The sequence below is a fragment of the Leucopleurus acutus genome (assembly GCF_964270905.1).
Source record: "Leucopleurus acutus genome assembly, chromosome: 2".
NCBI classification, from domain to species: Eukaryota; Metazoa; Chordata; class Mammalia; order Artiodactyla; family Delphinidae; genus Leucopleurus; species Leucopleurus acutus.
The window spans coordinates 144,057,415-144,071,534 of NC_139143.1; the positions used below are offsets into that span (position 1 = coordinate 144,057,415).

At 34.3% G+C, this 14,120-nt stretch overlaps 1 protein-coding gene across 5 annotated transcripts in view; it reads left to right on the top strand.

The window, feature by feature from the left end:
• OMA1 (OMA1 zinc metallopeptidase) overlaps window positions 1-14,120 on the top strand; it is a 73,476-nt gene that overhangs the window by 12,542 nt on the left and 46,814 nt on the right. For all 5 annotated transcript variants that reach the window (XM_082862029.1, XM_082862028.1, XM_082862030.1 and 2 more), the window contains 2 exons: window positions 2,727-2,855; window positions 6,851-6,925. In XM_082862029.1, the coding sequence (XP_082718155.1) occupies window positions 2,727-2,855; window positions 6,851-6,925 (204 nt within the window). The remainder of the gene's footprint in view (window positions 1-2,726; window positions 2,856-6,850; window positions 6,926-14,120) is intronic.

Below are 14,120 nucleotides of genomic sequence, written 5' to 3' on the forward strand. Positions count from 1 at the left end.
GAAACGCTCCTTTGAAATTAGCAAGTTAAATCTTTTAGAAAACTGAATCTTTTCAGTTATTTTTTATGATGGAATTTTAGTTTTTAATAATTGACTTATTCTGTTACCTGAGAAAGTATGATTGGCTAATTTTGAGAATTTTTATCATCTTTAGTGTTTGATACTGAATAATTAGTGTTTCTGTTAAATACTATTTTTATCATCTGTCTTTTTTGCTAAGAAGTGATTATTCTCAACCTGTAATTATTTCAAATTAGATTTTAAACTTTCCATAATTATTAACATACTTAGAATCTAGTCAGCAAATCAACTGTAGGAAAGTGATATTACTATTCAAGTGGTAAATGTTTTCTTACTTTTTTATTCATTCTCAGAGGATAGCTTAGAGCATCTTTGAAAATGTCTAGAATGATATGCCATGTATAATTAATGCAGAGTAGTAATAATGATACCTTGCCATTTTACAGTTTACTGAGTTTTTTAATACCTTCTCATTCATAATTTTAATACTATCCTCATGAGGTAGGTATTTAATATCCCTATATTACAGGGGTCCTCAAACCCCGGGCCGTCGACTGGTACTGGGCTGCACAGCAGGAGGTGAGCGGCAGGCGGATGAGCGAAGCTTCATCTGCCGCTCCCCATCGCTCGCATTACCCCCTGAACCATCCCCCCACCCTGTCCGTGGAAAAATTGTTTTTCATGAAACTGGTCCCTGGTGCCAAAAAGGTTGGGGACTGCTGCTATATTATATACGAGGTCTCTAATGTTTAAAAACATGACTAACGTGACAAACTGGCGGAATTGGAACTTTAATCAAGGTTTTCTGTTTGCAAGTCTGGCACCGCTTCCTCTTCCCACAGTTACCCGGCTGTTGGCAGCACTTTTCTCATAGATCATAGAATTCAGGTAGATTTATATACCCTTGTGAATATACATCTGTTTGACTTAGTGTGAATCTAGAAAAATAATATATTTGTTTACTCATATTTTTATTTTTATTCATTAAAAATTGTGCATGGCTCACTTGTTTACATGATTAGAGAGAGGTGTATTTTTTAATTGAAAACACAAAGGTAAATAGTGGAAGGATTGTGAATATATCAGAAATGCAAGTGGAAATGATAATGTTATTAATCCCTCTAAATGTCATCTCAAATTCTGTCTTTTCCTTAGAGTATCAATAAGATGAGGTGGGCCAAAGTTGTGCTATTCTAGAGCGCAAATAGTAATTATCTCTTTTATTTCTTCTGAGTTACAGGAAAATAGAAAAAAAATTTCTTCCTTAAACGGATACATACAAGAATAAATCTAAGCAGTTGAGATACGTTATATCTTTCTAGAAATGGCTTTATAACTGCAAAATCAATCAATTTGGGCCATTTTTAGTTTTTAAAAGGTGTTCATTTCAGCACATTAATTTTTCTGGCATCTGGGTCAGTGCCTTGTTCAGCATAATGTTGTCATCTCTATCGGTGCAAGAGCAATAATTAGACGAGACATAAAAAGCAAATGGTCTTAAAAATAGGAAATAGTTATTAATATTTCTTTGTTAGAGGTCTTAGACACTGTCAATACTATGTTTTCTCTTTTAGGAGTCTCCATTTTATGTTGTTTTCATTATTTCACAAATACAAATTTAAAAAAATGTTTAGTTTTCTAAGATTATGTAATAACAATTATATTCTTTAATAATTAATTACAAGGATTTTCTCTTCTATAATGACTGCATCATTTAGTGCTAAAATAATTCCATAATTGTTTTTCATGAGTCTTATAATGAAGCAAAGAATGCTTTGTGAAGCCAGATTATATTCAGAAGTATTCTAGGTGATTATTTTTAGTTGTTAGCCATGTTTCATACATTCAAGTAATGATTCCTATATTATCAGTATCAGCACTACAATAACAGTTATTCAGCAACTTTAGTGAGGAACAATGAACAGTCCAGTGCATTAAACTTATATTTAGATATTACTACTCCAAACAACTATTTTAAGTAAAACATTTTTTGGTTACTGCTATAAGTAAATACAAAAAATCATATAACTAAATTTCCTGGTGGGAAATACCAGGCTGATAAAGTTGCAGACTTGCATGACTCTTCACGTATTAGGTCATGAAGTCAAAAGACTTTTATTTAAAAAATAAATTTCTAATATTTTCCTGAATTGTTCCTTGTTTTAACTGCTTCATATGTTAGGTAGTGTTTGGTCTCTGTCTAAAAGTATAAGCATAATAAACATATTTATTTGATTTTTTTAAAAAGATTTAGTGACTGTATTAGAAACTATAACTTCCTGGGTTTGATTCCTTGTTCTTTTACTAATTGCTTTTTGAATTTGGGCAACTCTTTTAATCGCTCTTCATCTTAGTTTATCTATAAAATAGGGAACAATTGTACCTATTTTACAAGATTGTTATGCTTGTTAATATAAGACACTGTAGGTTAATGAACCTGTCATTGTATCTGAATGGTGGTAGTGGCTCAAGTAGATATTAGTTGAATGAATAAATGAATGCATAAGTATGTACACAAGAGATGGGAAAAACAGACTGGGAAAGGATAAAGCGCACAGAAGAAAACGAATTTGCAGTCTTACGTGGTGAAGTTCAGTTAAACACATGTAATTATTTAATGTGATTACACATGATGAACTAGAAAATGTTAGCATGTACTATCTGAATTTATTAAGTGTAATTTTCATTATTTTGATTTTTCTCAGGCAGAAAAGGCTAGCTTGGTTCATTTCCTGGATTTCCTAGGTCTGATTTTTCTCACAATGATTTGGGCCATTTGTCCTCGAGATAGTTTGGCACTTCTGGGCCAGTGGATTCAGTCTAAATTGCAGGAGGTAAGTCTGAAACAATAAGTTGAATTTGCAATGGCCTGTGGTGAGGACATTTTACTGTAAAGGAAAAAGTACCAGAAATGTTTTCATACCTTATCATGAGTCTTGCCACGAAAAACGGGTGCTAATTTTTGGCGTCTTACGTCTTCTTATTTTTAGGGGATATTCTTTTTTTATTTTTTATTTATTGTTTCTGGCTGCATTGGGTCTTTGTTGCTGTGCACAGGCTTTTCTCTGGTTGCGGCGAGTGGAGGCTACCCTTCATTGCGGTGCGTGGGCTTCTCATTGTGGTGGCTTCTCTTGTTGTGGACTACGGGCTCTAGGCGCGCGGGCTTCAGTAGTTGTGGCTCGCGGGCTCTAGAGTGCAGTCTCAGTAGTTGTGGCGCACGGGCTTAGCTGCTCCGCGGCACGTGGGATCTTCCCGGACCAGGGCTTGAACCCGTGTCCCCTGCATTGGCAGGCAGATTGTTAACCACTGCGCCACCAGGGAAGCCCTTAGGGGATATTCTTAATAGTGAGCATTCAAATTAGAAAATATTACATCTCTTTTATGATGGAGATAGATGGATTAGAAGGGCTTGGCAACTTTTGGCTAGCTTTTTTTTTTTTTTTTTTTTTTTTGCATAGTTATTGTTCTTACAGAGAGAAACCCAGTCACAACCGTTTCTTTCCTTCTGTTGCTTTACCTTCAGACGTTCCCCTTTTGTCTCCTAGTAACAGTGGTGTACTCACTGGATGACTCTCCCTTCCCCCAAATATTTGCATTTTAATGGAGAACTCATAAAACCTGTAAACTTTTATGGGTGCAGGGTTGGCAGAAGCTGCTTGACTACCTTCATCTCCTCACTCCCAGTTAAATTAATGTTGCCTGGAAAATACTGAAAGGACAGTCTTAATAGGTGTTTGTTAACTTTTGTTTTTAGTACTTATGCATAATGATAGTCATCTGATAAAATTTTTTGAGTCCTCCATCTTGTTCAAAACAGTACACTACTGAAAGGAGGTCTTGCAATCTTAATATCTGCTTTGTTTAACTATGATTAGCTATTTTATTTTATGTCATTCATCAGATATTTCTTCTTGTCCTGGGAGGTTTGGTTATTTAGGAACAATCTGTTATTTGTTTATTCAGTGATTTGTGGAGCACCCATCAGAGTGCCATCTGGGTGCCGTTTAAATCCAATGTGTAAAATTCTTTGAGACAAATTGCTTTAGAAATTGAATAACTAAGTCTTTTATTCAGTGTTAGCATATCATTTGGTTTCATTTATATTGAAATAAAGGTTCTTAAACGGAAAAAGAAAGAATGGTTATTGCTTAGATTATAGAATCTCATATTTTGAATTTTATTTTTATCATTGATGTGCTGGGAAGTCAGAGAAGGTAATGTAGTTTTCCCCCCATTTATCAATAAATAGCTTTTTCTGTAATGGAATCAGGAGATTAAGTCATAAGAAAGATAACTGGAAGCTGTTTCTCCCTTGAAATACTTGATGATCCTGCTATTTGAGTATAATTCTTTAATAATTAAACTGAAAACGAAGTAAGGATTACTTCTGTTTGAACTCTTTTTCCCTAAATCAGGACCCCCTCCCAGTAATTTTGGTGACAAGGAAATATTCCTTTCTCTGGAAGCTTGCTCATTGTCATTGGAGAGCAGAGGGGAATGAATGCTGATAGTGAAGTTCTTGAGGGGGAATTGCTGACATTGTTTGGTCAGAGAAAGGAAGAGAGGAAGGAAGAAGTAGGGGGCCCTCACTTAACTGTCTGGGTACAATGTAGCAGCCCTCATAGAGCGCTACCAGGTAGGGTTTTGAGAGCTATTAATAATGATTATAGTAGCTAACATTTATTGAGTACTTACTGTATTGTAGGCACTAGGATAAACACTGTAGATTAATTTTGTACAGGGGTTAAGAATATATACACTACCAAACGTAAGGTAGATAGCTAGTGGGAAGCAGCCGCATAGCACAGGGAGATCAGCTCGGTGCTTTGTGACCGCCTGGAGGGGTGGGATAGGGAGGGTGGGAGGGAGGGAGACGCAAGCGGGAAGAGATATGGGAACATATGTATATATATAACTGATTCATTTTGTTGTGAAGCTGAAACTAACATACCATTGTAAAGCAATTATACTCCAATAAAGATGTTTAAAAAAAAAAAAAAGAATACAGGCTCTGATCAGATGGATCTGTGTTTGAATTTAATCTCTATTAGACCTAAATTTTATAGAACTTCAGCAGGTTACTTCACTTATTATAGGTTTCAGTTTCTTTATCTGTAAGTTTGGATAATAGTAGTGGCTAACTCAAACATTATTGCGGGTTTAATTATACATTTAAAGCAGCATTTCTCAATATAGGCACTATTGACATTTTGAATGGACAAAGAATTGACAAGATAATTCTTTGTTGTGGGGAATTGTCCTCTGCATTGCAGAATGTTCAGTGGCTTCTACACGTCTAGATGCCTCTACACATCTGGCCTCTACCCACTAGATGCCAGTAGCACTCCCCCCTCTCTTCCCAGCCCCAGTTGTGACAATCAAAAATATCTCCAGACATTTCCAAATGTCCCTGAGGGACAGTATCACGTCCAGTTGAGAACCACTGATTGAAAGCATTTAGCACAGTACCTGGTACCAAGTAAGGACTCAACAAATGGGAGTTATTATTATTAATTATTATTTGCTCATTTTATTCTCTCTGCAACTCTAGGAGTTTGGTACTGTTACTGCTCCATTTTACATATGATGCTATTGGACTTAGAGGCGTTAAAAAATTAGCCCAGAACTAATAGTTAATACACATCAGCATTTGGGCTTGAACACGTTTCTTTCCTTTTAAAGCCAATGTTTTTAATTGGTTATACTACCGGCAGATTCGTTGGGACACCTGCAGACTGCTTATGGAAAGTGCAGACACTATATAATATAGTTCAGCAACCTAAAACAGACATGATCGAGAAGGAAGCAAGTCATATCTAATGGTCATATACAATGGATTAGATTGATTTTACTATTTCTAGCCATTACTGACATGCAGCTACCTCTGAAAAATTGCTTCCCCAATTAATAGCTCTTCTCTCAAAAATCCTGCCTATTGATCCATCTTCTACAAAGTTTTAGTACTTACTGAAAATTAGTATTTAACTGGAAAGCATTCACATAAATACAAGTAATTAGGAAAATTACAGTTATAATATCTATTTGTATTCTTTTATTGAAGTTGGAAGAAAAGTTCATTTTCCTAACTAATCGATACTCAGAAAACAAAGAGGAAATTAAGATAATATGTCAAAGAAAGAACATTCTGCTATATGGTTAATTTTCTAACTGAAATAAATCCTCTAGTAGTGTCACTGGCTATTATATAGCTATAGTTTTTCAATTTTCTTTTAAAACTGCAAGATCACAATGTTCCTTGGTCATATTAAAAATCCTGCATCAATAAGCTTTCCTAGGGAATCCTCTACATAGTAAGTAGAGATTATAATTGGAAAAATACAAGTCCACTGTATGATACTGTGGACTCTCCAAAAGTTTGCAGGCATGGTTTTTTCCTATTCTTCCCATGTTTTAAAAATATTAATCTCTGGGCATCCCTGGTGGCGCAGTGGTTGAGAGTCCGCCTGCCGATGCAGGGGACACGGGTTCGTGCCCCGGTCCGGGAAGATCCCACATGCCGCGGAGCGGCTGGGCCCGTGAGCCATGGCCGCTGAGCCTGCGCGTCTGGAGCCTGTGCTCCGCAACGGGAGAGGCCACAATGGTGAGAGGCCCGCATACCGCAAAAAAAAAAAAAAAAAAAAAAAATCTCTGATGGAGGAAATAAAGGCTGCACTTTGTTTTATACCATGGTGTTCTTTAAATGTTTATCATGGAGAGCATAAAAGCTATATCCTAGGTACTTCATGAAATTAATTTTTAAAATCTCATTTTTTGCTCCTTTTGTTATGAAATAGCCTTAATGGAACTTTTCTTTCTTATTTCTTCTTAGTTTATGTTTGATAGACCATATAGTAGAACACTGGAGGCTGAAGCTGACAAAATTGGACTACAACTTGCTGCAAAGGTAAAATATTTAGTAGTTGAGAATACACAGTGTCCTTCACATAGTAAAAGATAAATGTGTATCATCTTAATGAGGTTTGGCATGGGCATAGAATGAAAGTTGGGCTATATATAATTTTTCATTAATACCTTTTTAAGTCTGTGCCCTCTTTGCTATCTTTATTTTATTCCTTTCCCTTAGTTTGCTGATCTAAGGAGGCTTTTTGAGTAAGTAAGATGATGTGTAGCTGTTTTTCCCCACTTGGAGAAAGGTTTACCTTACTGTAGCTGTATTCCTGGCTAAGCAACCTGAATTTTCACCATTTAAATAAACGATAGAAGAGCAGGCTTATTACTCTGTATCTTTCAGACTATTTTTGTTGCAACAGATGGCTTATTTTTGCTAGCCACAGAGAGCAGCTCTGGGCCTTTACTCTGGTTTACGTTGGCTTTGTTCATATCTACCTAACAGGTCACTTCATGCCTGGCTGCTGTTTTTAATCACCTGTGATAACTGCATATTATTAGTAGGATTTAGCATTAAAAGTAAAACTGTATTTTTAAAAATGAATGAAAACAGTGCCACTTCACATATTAAATTCAAATTGTATTTGACTCTTTGTTGAGTTTTCAGTAGTTATTAAAAGTCCTAACTATTGAAAATTACTATTATCTGAATTTCTCATTATGAGTTTTGTGGATTTAATTTCATAAATCAAGATATTAGTCATTCACAAAAGCAGTGTTCTTTGAATGTTACATAAGTAGAATTAAGTGAATTATCAGACTGCATAGATTAAGAGGTTCCCAAATGATGGGCCACAGATTGGCTCTATCAAGAATTTCCTAATTTTAATGTACTACAGTCTGAAATTTTCCCTCTAGGTAAGTGCATTCTGTGTTCTGATTAAGAAATCTTTGCTTTTTTCAGTAAATTGTTCCTGTTTTATTTCCAAGAAGTTTTATTGTTTTGTTAAATATAAGGAGGAGGTCAAGATAATTTTTTTCTCATGTGGATATCTAATAGACTCAGCACTATTTATTGAAGAGTTTATCTTTTCTCCACTATACTTCAGTGTCTCTTTGTCATTTATGTGGGAGGCTGTATGTAAGTCTGTTTCTGGACTCCCTGTTGTATTCCATTGGCCTGTTATTTATCTTTGAGCCAATACCACATTGTCATTGTAGCTGTGTAATAAGTCTCGATATCTGATATCTTGATGTCTTGATTTCTGTCCTCCAATGTTGTTCTGCAATATTGACTTGGCTATTCTTGGTCCTTTGCTTTTTCATATAAATTTCAGAATCAGCTTGTTAAATCACATACCTGTACAAAACCATGCCTGGGATTTTGATGGGAATTGTGTGCCTCAAATATAGATCAATATGGGGACAGCTGACTAGTGTCAACAGTATTGAGTCTTCCAATCCATGGATGGTGTATTTGTCCATTTGTTTAGATGTTCTTTAATTTCTTTCAGTGATGCTTTGAAATTTTTTTGTGTGTGTAGGACTTATACATCTTTTGTTAGATTTATTGCTTAGTGTTTGACATTTTTGATGTTATAAACAATGTCATTGAAAAAACAAATTTGCCTATATATAGAAATACAGTTTGTTTTTATCATTGACTTTGTATCCAGCAACCTTGTTAAATAAATTCACTTAATTCTAATAGTGTGTAGATTCTTTTAGATTTTTACATATACATAGTTATGTTGTCTGGGAATAATAACAGCTTTATTGCTTCCTTTCCATTCTGTATACTTCCTTTTTTTTTTTTACCTAATTGCAATGGCCAGAAACTTCAGCACAGTGTTGATGGTGGACACCTTTGTTTCTTCATGATCTTAGTGGAAAAGTATTCAATATTTCACCATTAATTCTGATGTTTGTTGTAAGCTTTTTTTAAACCTGACTTTTGTCAGATAGGAGTTTCCCATCTATTTCTAATATGCTAAGAGATTTTTAAAAATTATGAATATTAAGTTTTTCAAATGGCGTTTCTGCACTTATTGATGATTTTATAGTTTTTCTCCTTTAATCTGTTAATGTGGCAAATTACAATAATTTTTTTTGTTTAAAAAATGACAATTTTTTATTTTTGAAATAGACCAATTTTGTCAATTATATTAACCTTTTAATGTATTGCTGGAGTTGGTCTGCTAATGTTTAGTTCAGAATGTTTCTGTGTTCATAGGAGGTAGTAGCTTGGAATTTTCTTGTAATGTCTTGCAGGTTTTGGTATCAACATTATGCTGGTCTCATAAAATGCGTTGGGTGGTGTTCCTTCTTCTTTGTAAGAGTTTGTGTAAGAATAGTGATATTTATTTTTTCAATGTTTGGATAAAGCCATATGGGCCTACACATTTCTTTGTGGAAGGGTATTTAATTATGGATTCAATAGATGTGTAACTACTCTTTAATAGATGTAAAACTATTCAGATTTTTATATCAGTTTTCATAAGTTTTGTTTTTCTAGGAACTTAGGTTTTGTTTAAACTTTCAGTATTATTGGTATAAAGTTGTTTTGATATACTCTTCTTATATCTTTAATGTCTCAAGGATTCCTGCATTCTACAGATATAGTTTTAAAATGTCCCCTTTGTTCCTAGTATTGGTGATACATGCTTTGTCTCTTTGCTAGATTTTATTACATTCATTAATCTTTTCAAAAAGATGTTTTGGCTTTGCTTATTTTCTGTATTCTATGTTTGTTTTCTATTGTTTCAGTTACTGTTGTTATCTTTATTATTTCCTTCTGCTCTGAGCTTTATCTGCTGTTCTTCCTGACTTCTTTAGATAGATACTTAAGTCATTGATTTGTCATTTTCTTTTCTAATGTATACATTTATGCCTAGCCGTTTTCTTTTCAGAATATCTCGTCATATTGCAAGTGTTGATATGTTTTTGTTTTTTTCAGTTTAAAATATATTCTTGTTTTCATTGTAATTTCTTCTTTGACCCATGGGTCGTTTAGAAGTATATTCCTTAGTTTCTAAACATTTGTTGGTTTCCTTAGTTTCTAAACATTCCTTGATTTCTAAACATTTACCTTTTGTTTTTGATGTCTAGCTTAATTACAGTCTGATGGGAGAATATACTGAATGGTGAATTCTTTAAAATTTGTTCAGTTTTGCTTTATGGCTCAGCATGTTACCAAGTTTGTTAAAAAGGTATGCACTTGAAAGTGGATTCTGCCATTGTGGGTGCAGTGTTCTACGTATGTCCATTTTGTCAAGTTTGTTAAATCTGTTGTTTCAGATCATCTATATCCTTGCTGAATTTTTTTCTCTGCTTTTTTTTTTCTAGTTAACAGGAGAGGTTAGTCTCGTGATTCTGAATTTTTCTGTTTTTCCTTTTAGTCCTATTAATTTTTACTTTTTATATTTTAATACTATTTTTAGCATACTCATATAGGATTGTTAGAGTTTACTGGTAGCTTGATCCTTTTATCAATATGTAATCCCTCTTTGGCTCTAGTAATGCTTCTCGCCTGAAGTTCTCTTTTTCCTTTATTAGTATTGTCGTGACAGCTTTCTTTTGGTTAGTGCTTGCCTGTCATATCTTACTCCATTCTTTTATTTTCAAGTTTTCTGTGTTCTTATGTGTGTGCCTCTTATAAGTAACACATAGTTATTTTCTCGTCCTTGCCGTACTTTGGATGTTTTTAGTCTGTTTATATTTTTAATTTGTATTTCTTAATGACTAATGCTGTGGAGGATATGTTTATGTGTGTACTGGCCATTCATGTACCTTCTTTTGTTAACTGTCTTTTTAGATATTTTACTCAGTTTTAAATTGAGTTGTCTTCTTATTCTTACATTGTAAGAGTTCTTTATACATATGCTGGATATAAGTCCTTTGTCAAATATTTGTGCAAATATTTTCTCTTATTCTGTGACTTGCTTTATTTTTTTATAGTGTGTTTTGAACAATAAAAGTTTAAAATTTTTATGAAATCTAATTTTTCTACTTTGTGTTTAATTTACTCTTTCTCTAGTTTTATAATGTAGGTGCTTAGATCATTGGTTTAGACTTTCTTCTTATTTAGAATAGCATTTAAAGCTCTAAATTTCCCACTATGCATTGTTTTAGCTAGACACAGATTTTGATATGTTGTATTTTTATTTTCAGTTACACAGATTTTGATATGTTGTATTTTTATTTTCTGTTAAGTCAGAATATTTTCTAAAATTTCCATTGTGATTTCTTCTTTCATCCATGTGTTGTTCAGCAGTGAGTCATTTAATATCCAGGTATTTGGAGTTTGTCTAAACGTTTATTTCTAATTAATTATTTCATGGTCAGAGAATATACTCTGTGAGAATTTAATTTTTTCAACTCTGTTGGGACTTGTTTTATGGTGTATCATTTGGTCTATTTTGGTGACTGTTCCATCACTTGAAAAAATGTGTATTCAGTATTTGCTGAGTATATACTCTATAAATATCAATTAAGTTAAGGTAGTTTATAGAGTCATTAAATCTTCTATATCTTCTGATTTTTTTGTCTACTTGCTGTTGAGTAAGGAGTTTTGAAATCTTTAACCGTGACTGTGGATTTGTCTATTTTTTCTTTCAGTTCTGTTAGTTTCTGCTTCCTGAATTTTGAAGCTCTCTATTAGGTGCATACACATGTGGGATTATTTTATCCTCATATTGAACTGGTTGATTATTGTGAAGTATTTTTTTATTTGTCTCTAGCAATACTCTGAAGTATTTTTTGTTTGGCATTAATTTTTTTAAATTTATTTTTTATTGAAGTATAGTTGAATTACAATGTTGTGTTAATTACTGCCGTACAGCAGTGACTCAGTTATACATATATATGCATTCTTTTCCATATTCTTTTTTTTAATTAATTTATTTGGTTGTGCTGGCTCTTAGTTGTGACCTGCAGGCTCCTTATTTGCGGCACATGGGCTACTTAGTTGTGGCATGCGAACTCTTAGTTGTGGCATGCATGTGGGATCTACTTCCCTGACCAGAGATCGAACCCAGGCCCCCTGCATTGGCAACGTGCAGTCTTAACCACTGCACCACCAGGGAAGTCCCTTATTTTTCATGTTCTTTTCCATTATGGTTTATCACAGGATATTGAATATAGTTCCCTGTGCTACACAGTAGGACCCTGTTGTTTATCCATTCTGTACATACCAATTTGCATCTGCTAATCCCAAACTCACAATCCCTCTCCCATCTCCCTCCCCCTTGGCAACCACTAGTCTAATCTCTATGTCCCTTTTTCTGTTTCTGTTTCATAGATAGGTTTGTGTCGCATTTTAGATTCCACATATAATTGAAATCATATGGTATTTGTCTTTCTCTTTCTGACTTACTTCACTTAGTATGATAACCTCTAGTTGCATTCATGTTGCTGCAAATGGCATTATTTCATTCTTTTTTTATGGCTGAGTACTATTCCATTGTATATATGTACCACATCTTCTTTATCCAGTCATCTGTCAATGGACATTTAGGTTGTTTCCATGTCTTGGCTATTGTGAATAGTGCTGCTATGAACATAGGGGTGCATGTATGTTTTTGAATTATAGTTTTGTCTAGATATATGCCCCAATCGAAAAATGCTCAGAAGACTTAAAGAGACATTTCTCCAAAGAAGACATACAGATGGCCAATAGGCACATGAAAAGATGCTCAACATTGCTAATTATTAGAGAAATACAAATCAAAACTAGAGTGAGGTACCACCTCACGCTGGTCAGAATGGCCATTGTTAAAAAGTCTACAAATAATACATGCTGGGGAGGGTGTGGAGAAAAAGGAACCCTCCTACACTGTTGGTGGGAATGTAAGTTGGTGCAGCCAGTGTGGAAAACAGTATTGAGGTTCCTCAGAAAACTAAAAATAGAATTACCATATGATTCAGCAATCCTACTCCTGGGCATATATCCTGGAATTAATTTTGTTTGACATTATTTTGCTTGACATTAATATAGACCCTCCAGCTTTCTTAGGTGTTATTGTTCACTTGGAATATCTTTTTCTGCCCATTTGTTTTCAAACTCTTTCAGTTTTTGTATTTAAAATGCATCTCTTACAGATGGCATAAACTAGGTTCTTGCGTTTTTGTTGTTTGACAATCTATGCCTTTAGTTTGAAGTGTATAGTCAATTTATATTTAATGTAATTATTGATATGCTTGTATTTAGGTCTGCCATACTGCTATTTCTTTTATCTATTTTTTTGGTTGCTCTGTTCCTCCTTTTATTCCTTCTTTGAGTTAATCATACTTTTTAGTATATCTTCTTCATTGGCTTTTTAGATATAACACTTTGCATTATTTTTAATGGTTCCTTGTGGGATTACAATATGCATCTTTAACCTTTTGAAATCTACTTCAGGTTTTGTTTTTTTTTTATATACAGCAGGTTCTTATTAGTCATCAATTTTATACACATCAGTGAATACATGTCAATCCCAATTGCCCAATTCATCACACCACCCGACCCCCTGCAGCTTTCCCCCCTTGGTGTCCATACATTTGTTCTCTACATCTGTGTCTCAATTTCTGCCCTGCAAACCGGTTCATCTGTACCGTTTTTCTGGTTCCACATATATGTGTTAATATACGATATTTGTTTTTCTCTTTCTGACTTACTTCACTCTGTATAACAGTCTCTAGATCCATCAATGTCTCAACAAATGACCCAATTTTGTTCCTTTTTATGGTTGAGTAATATTCCATTGTATATATGTACCACATCTTCTTTATGCATTCTTCTGTCGATGGGCATTTAGGTTGCTTCCATGACCTGGCTATTGTAAATAGTGCTGTAGTGAACATTGGGGTGCATGTGTCTTTTTGAATGTGGTTTCTCTGGGTATATGCCCAGTAGTGGGGTTGCTGGATCATATGGTAATTCTATTTTTAGTTTTTTAAGGAAGCTGCATACCGTTCTCCATAGTGGCTGTGTCAGTTTACATTCCCACCAACAGTGCAAGAGGTTTCCCTTTTCTCCACATCCTTTCCAGCATTTGTTTGTAGATTTTCTGATGAAGCCCATTCTAACTGCTGTTAGGTTATACCTCATTGTAGTTTTGATTTGCATTTCTCTAATAATTAGTGATATTGAGCAGCTTTTCATGTGATTATTGGCCATCTGTATGTCTTCTTTGGAGAAATGTCTATTTAGGTCTTCTGCCCATTTTTGTATTGGGTTGTTTGTTCTTTTAATATTGAGCTGCATGAGC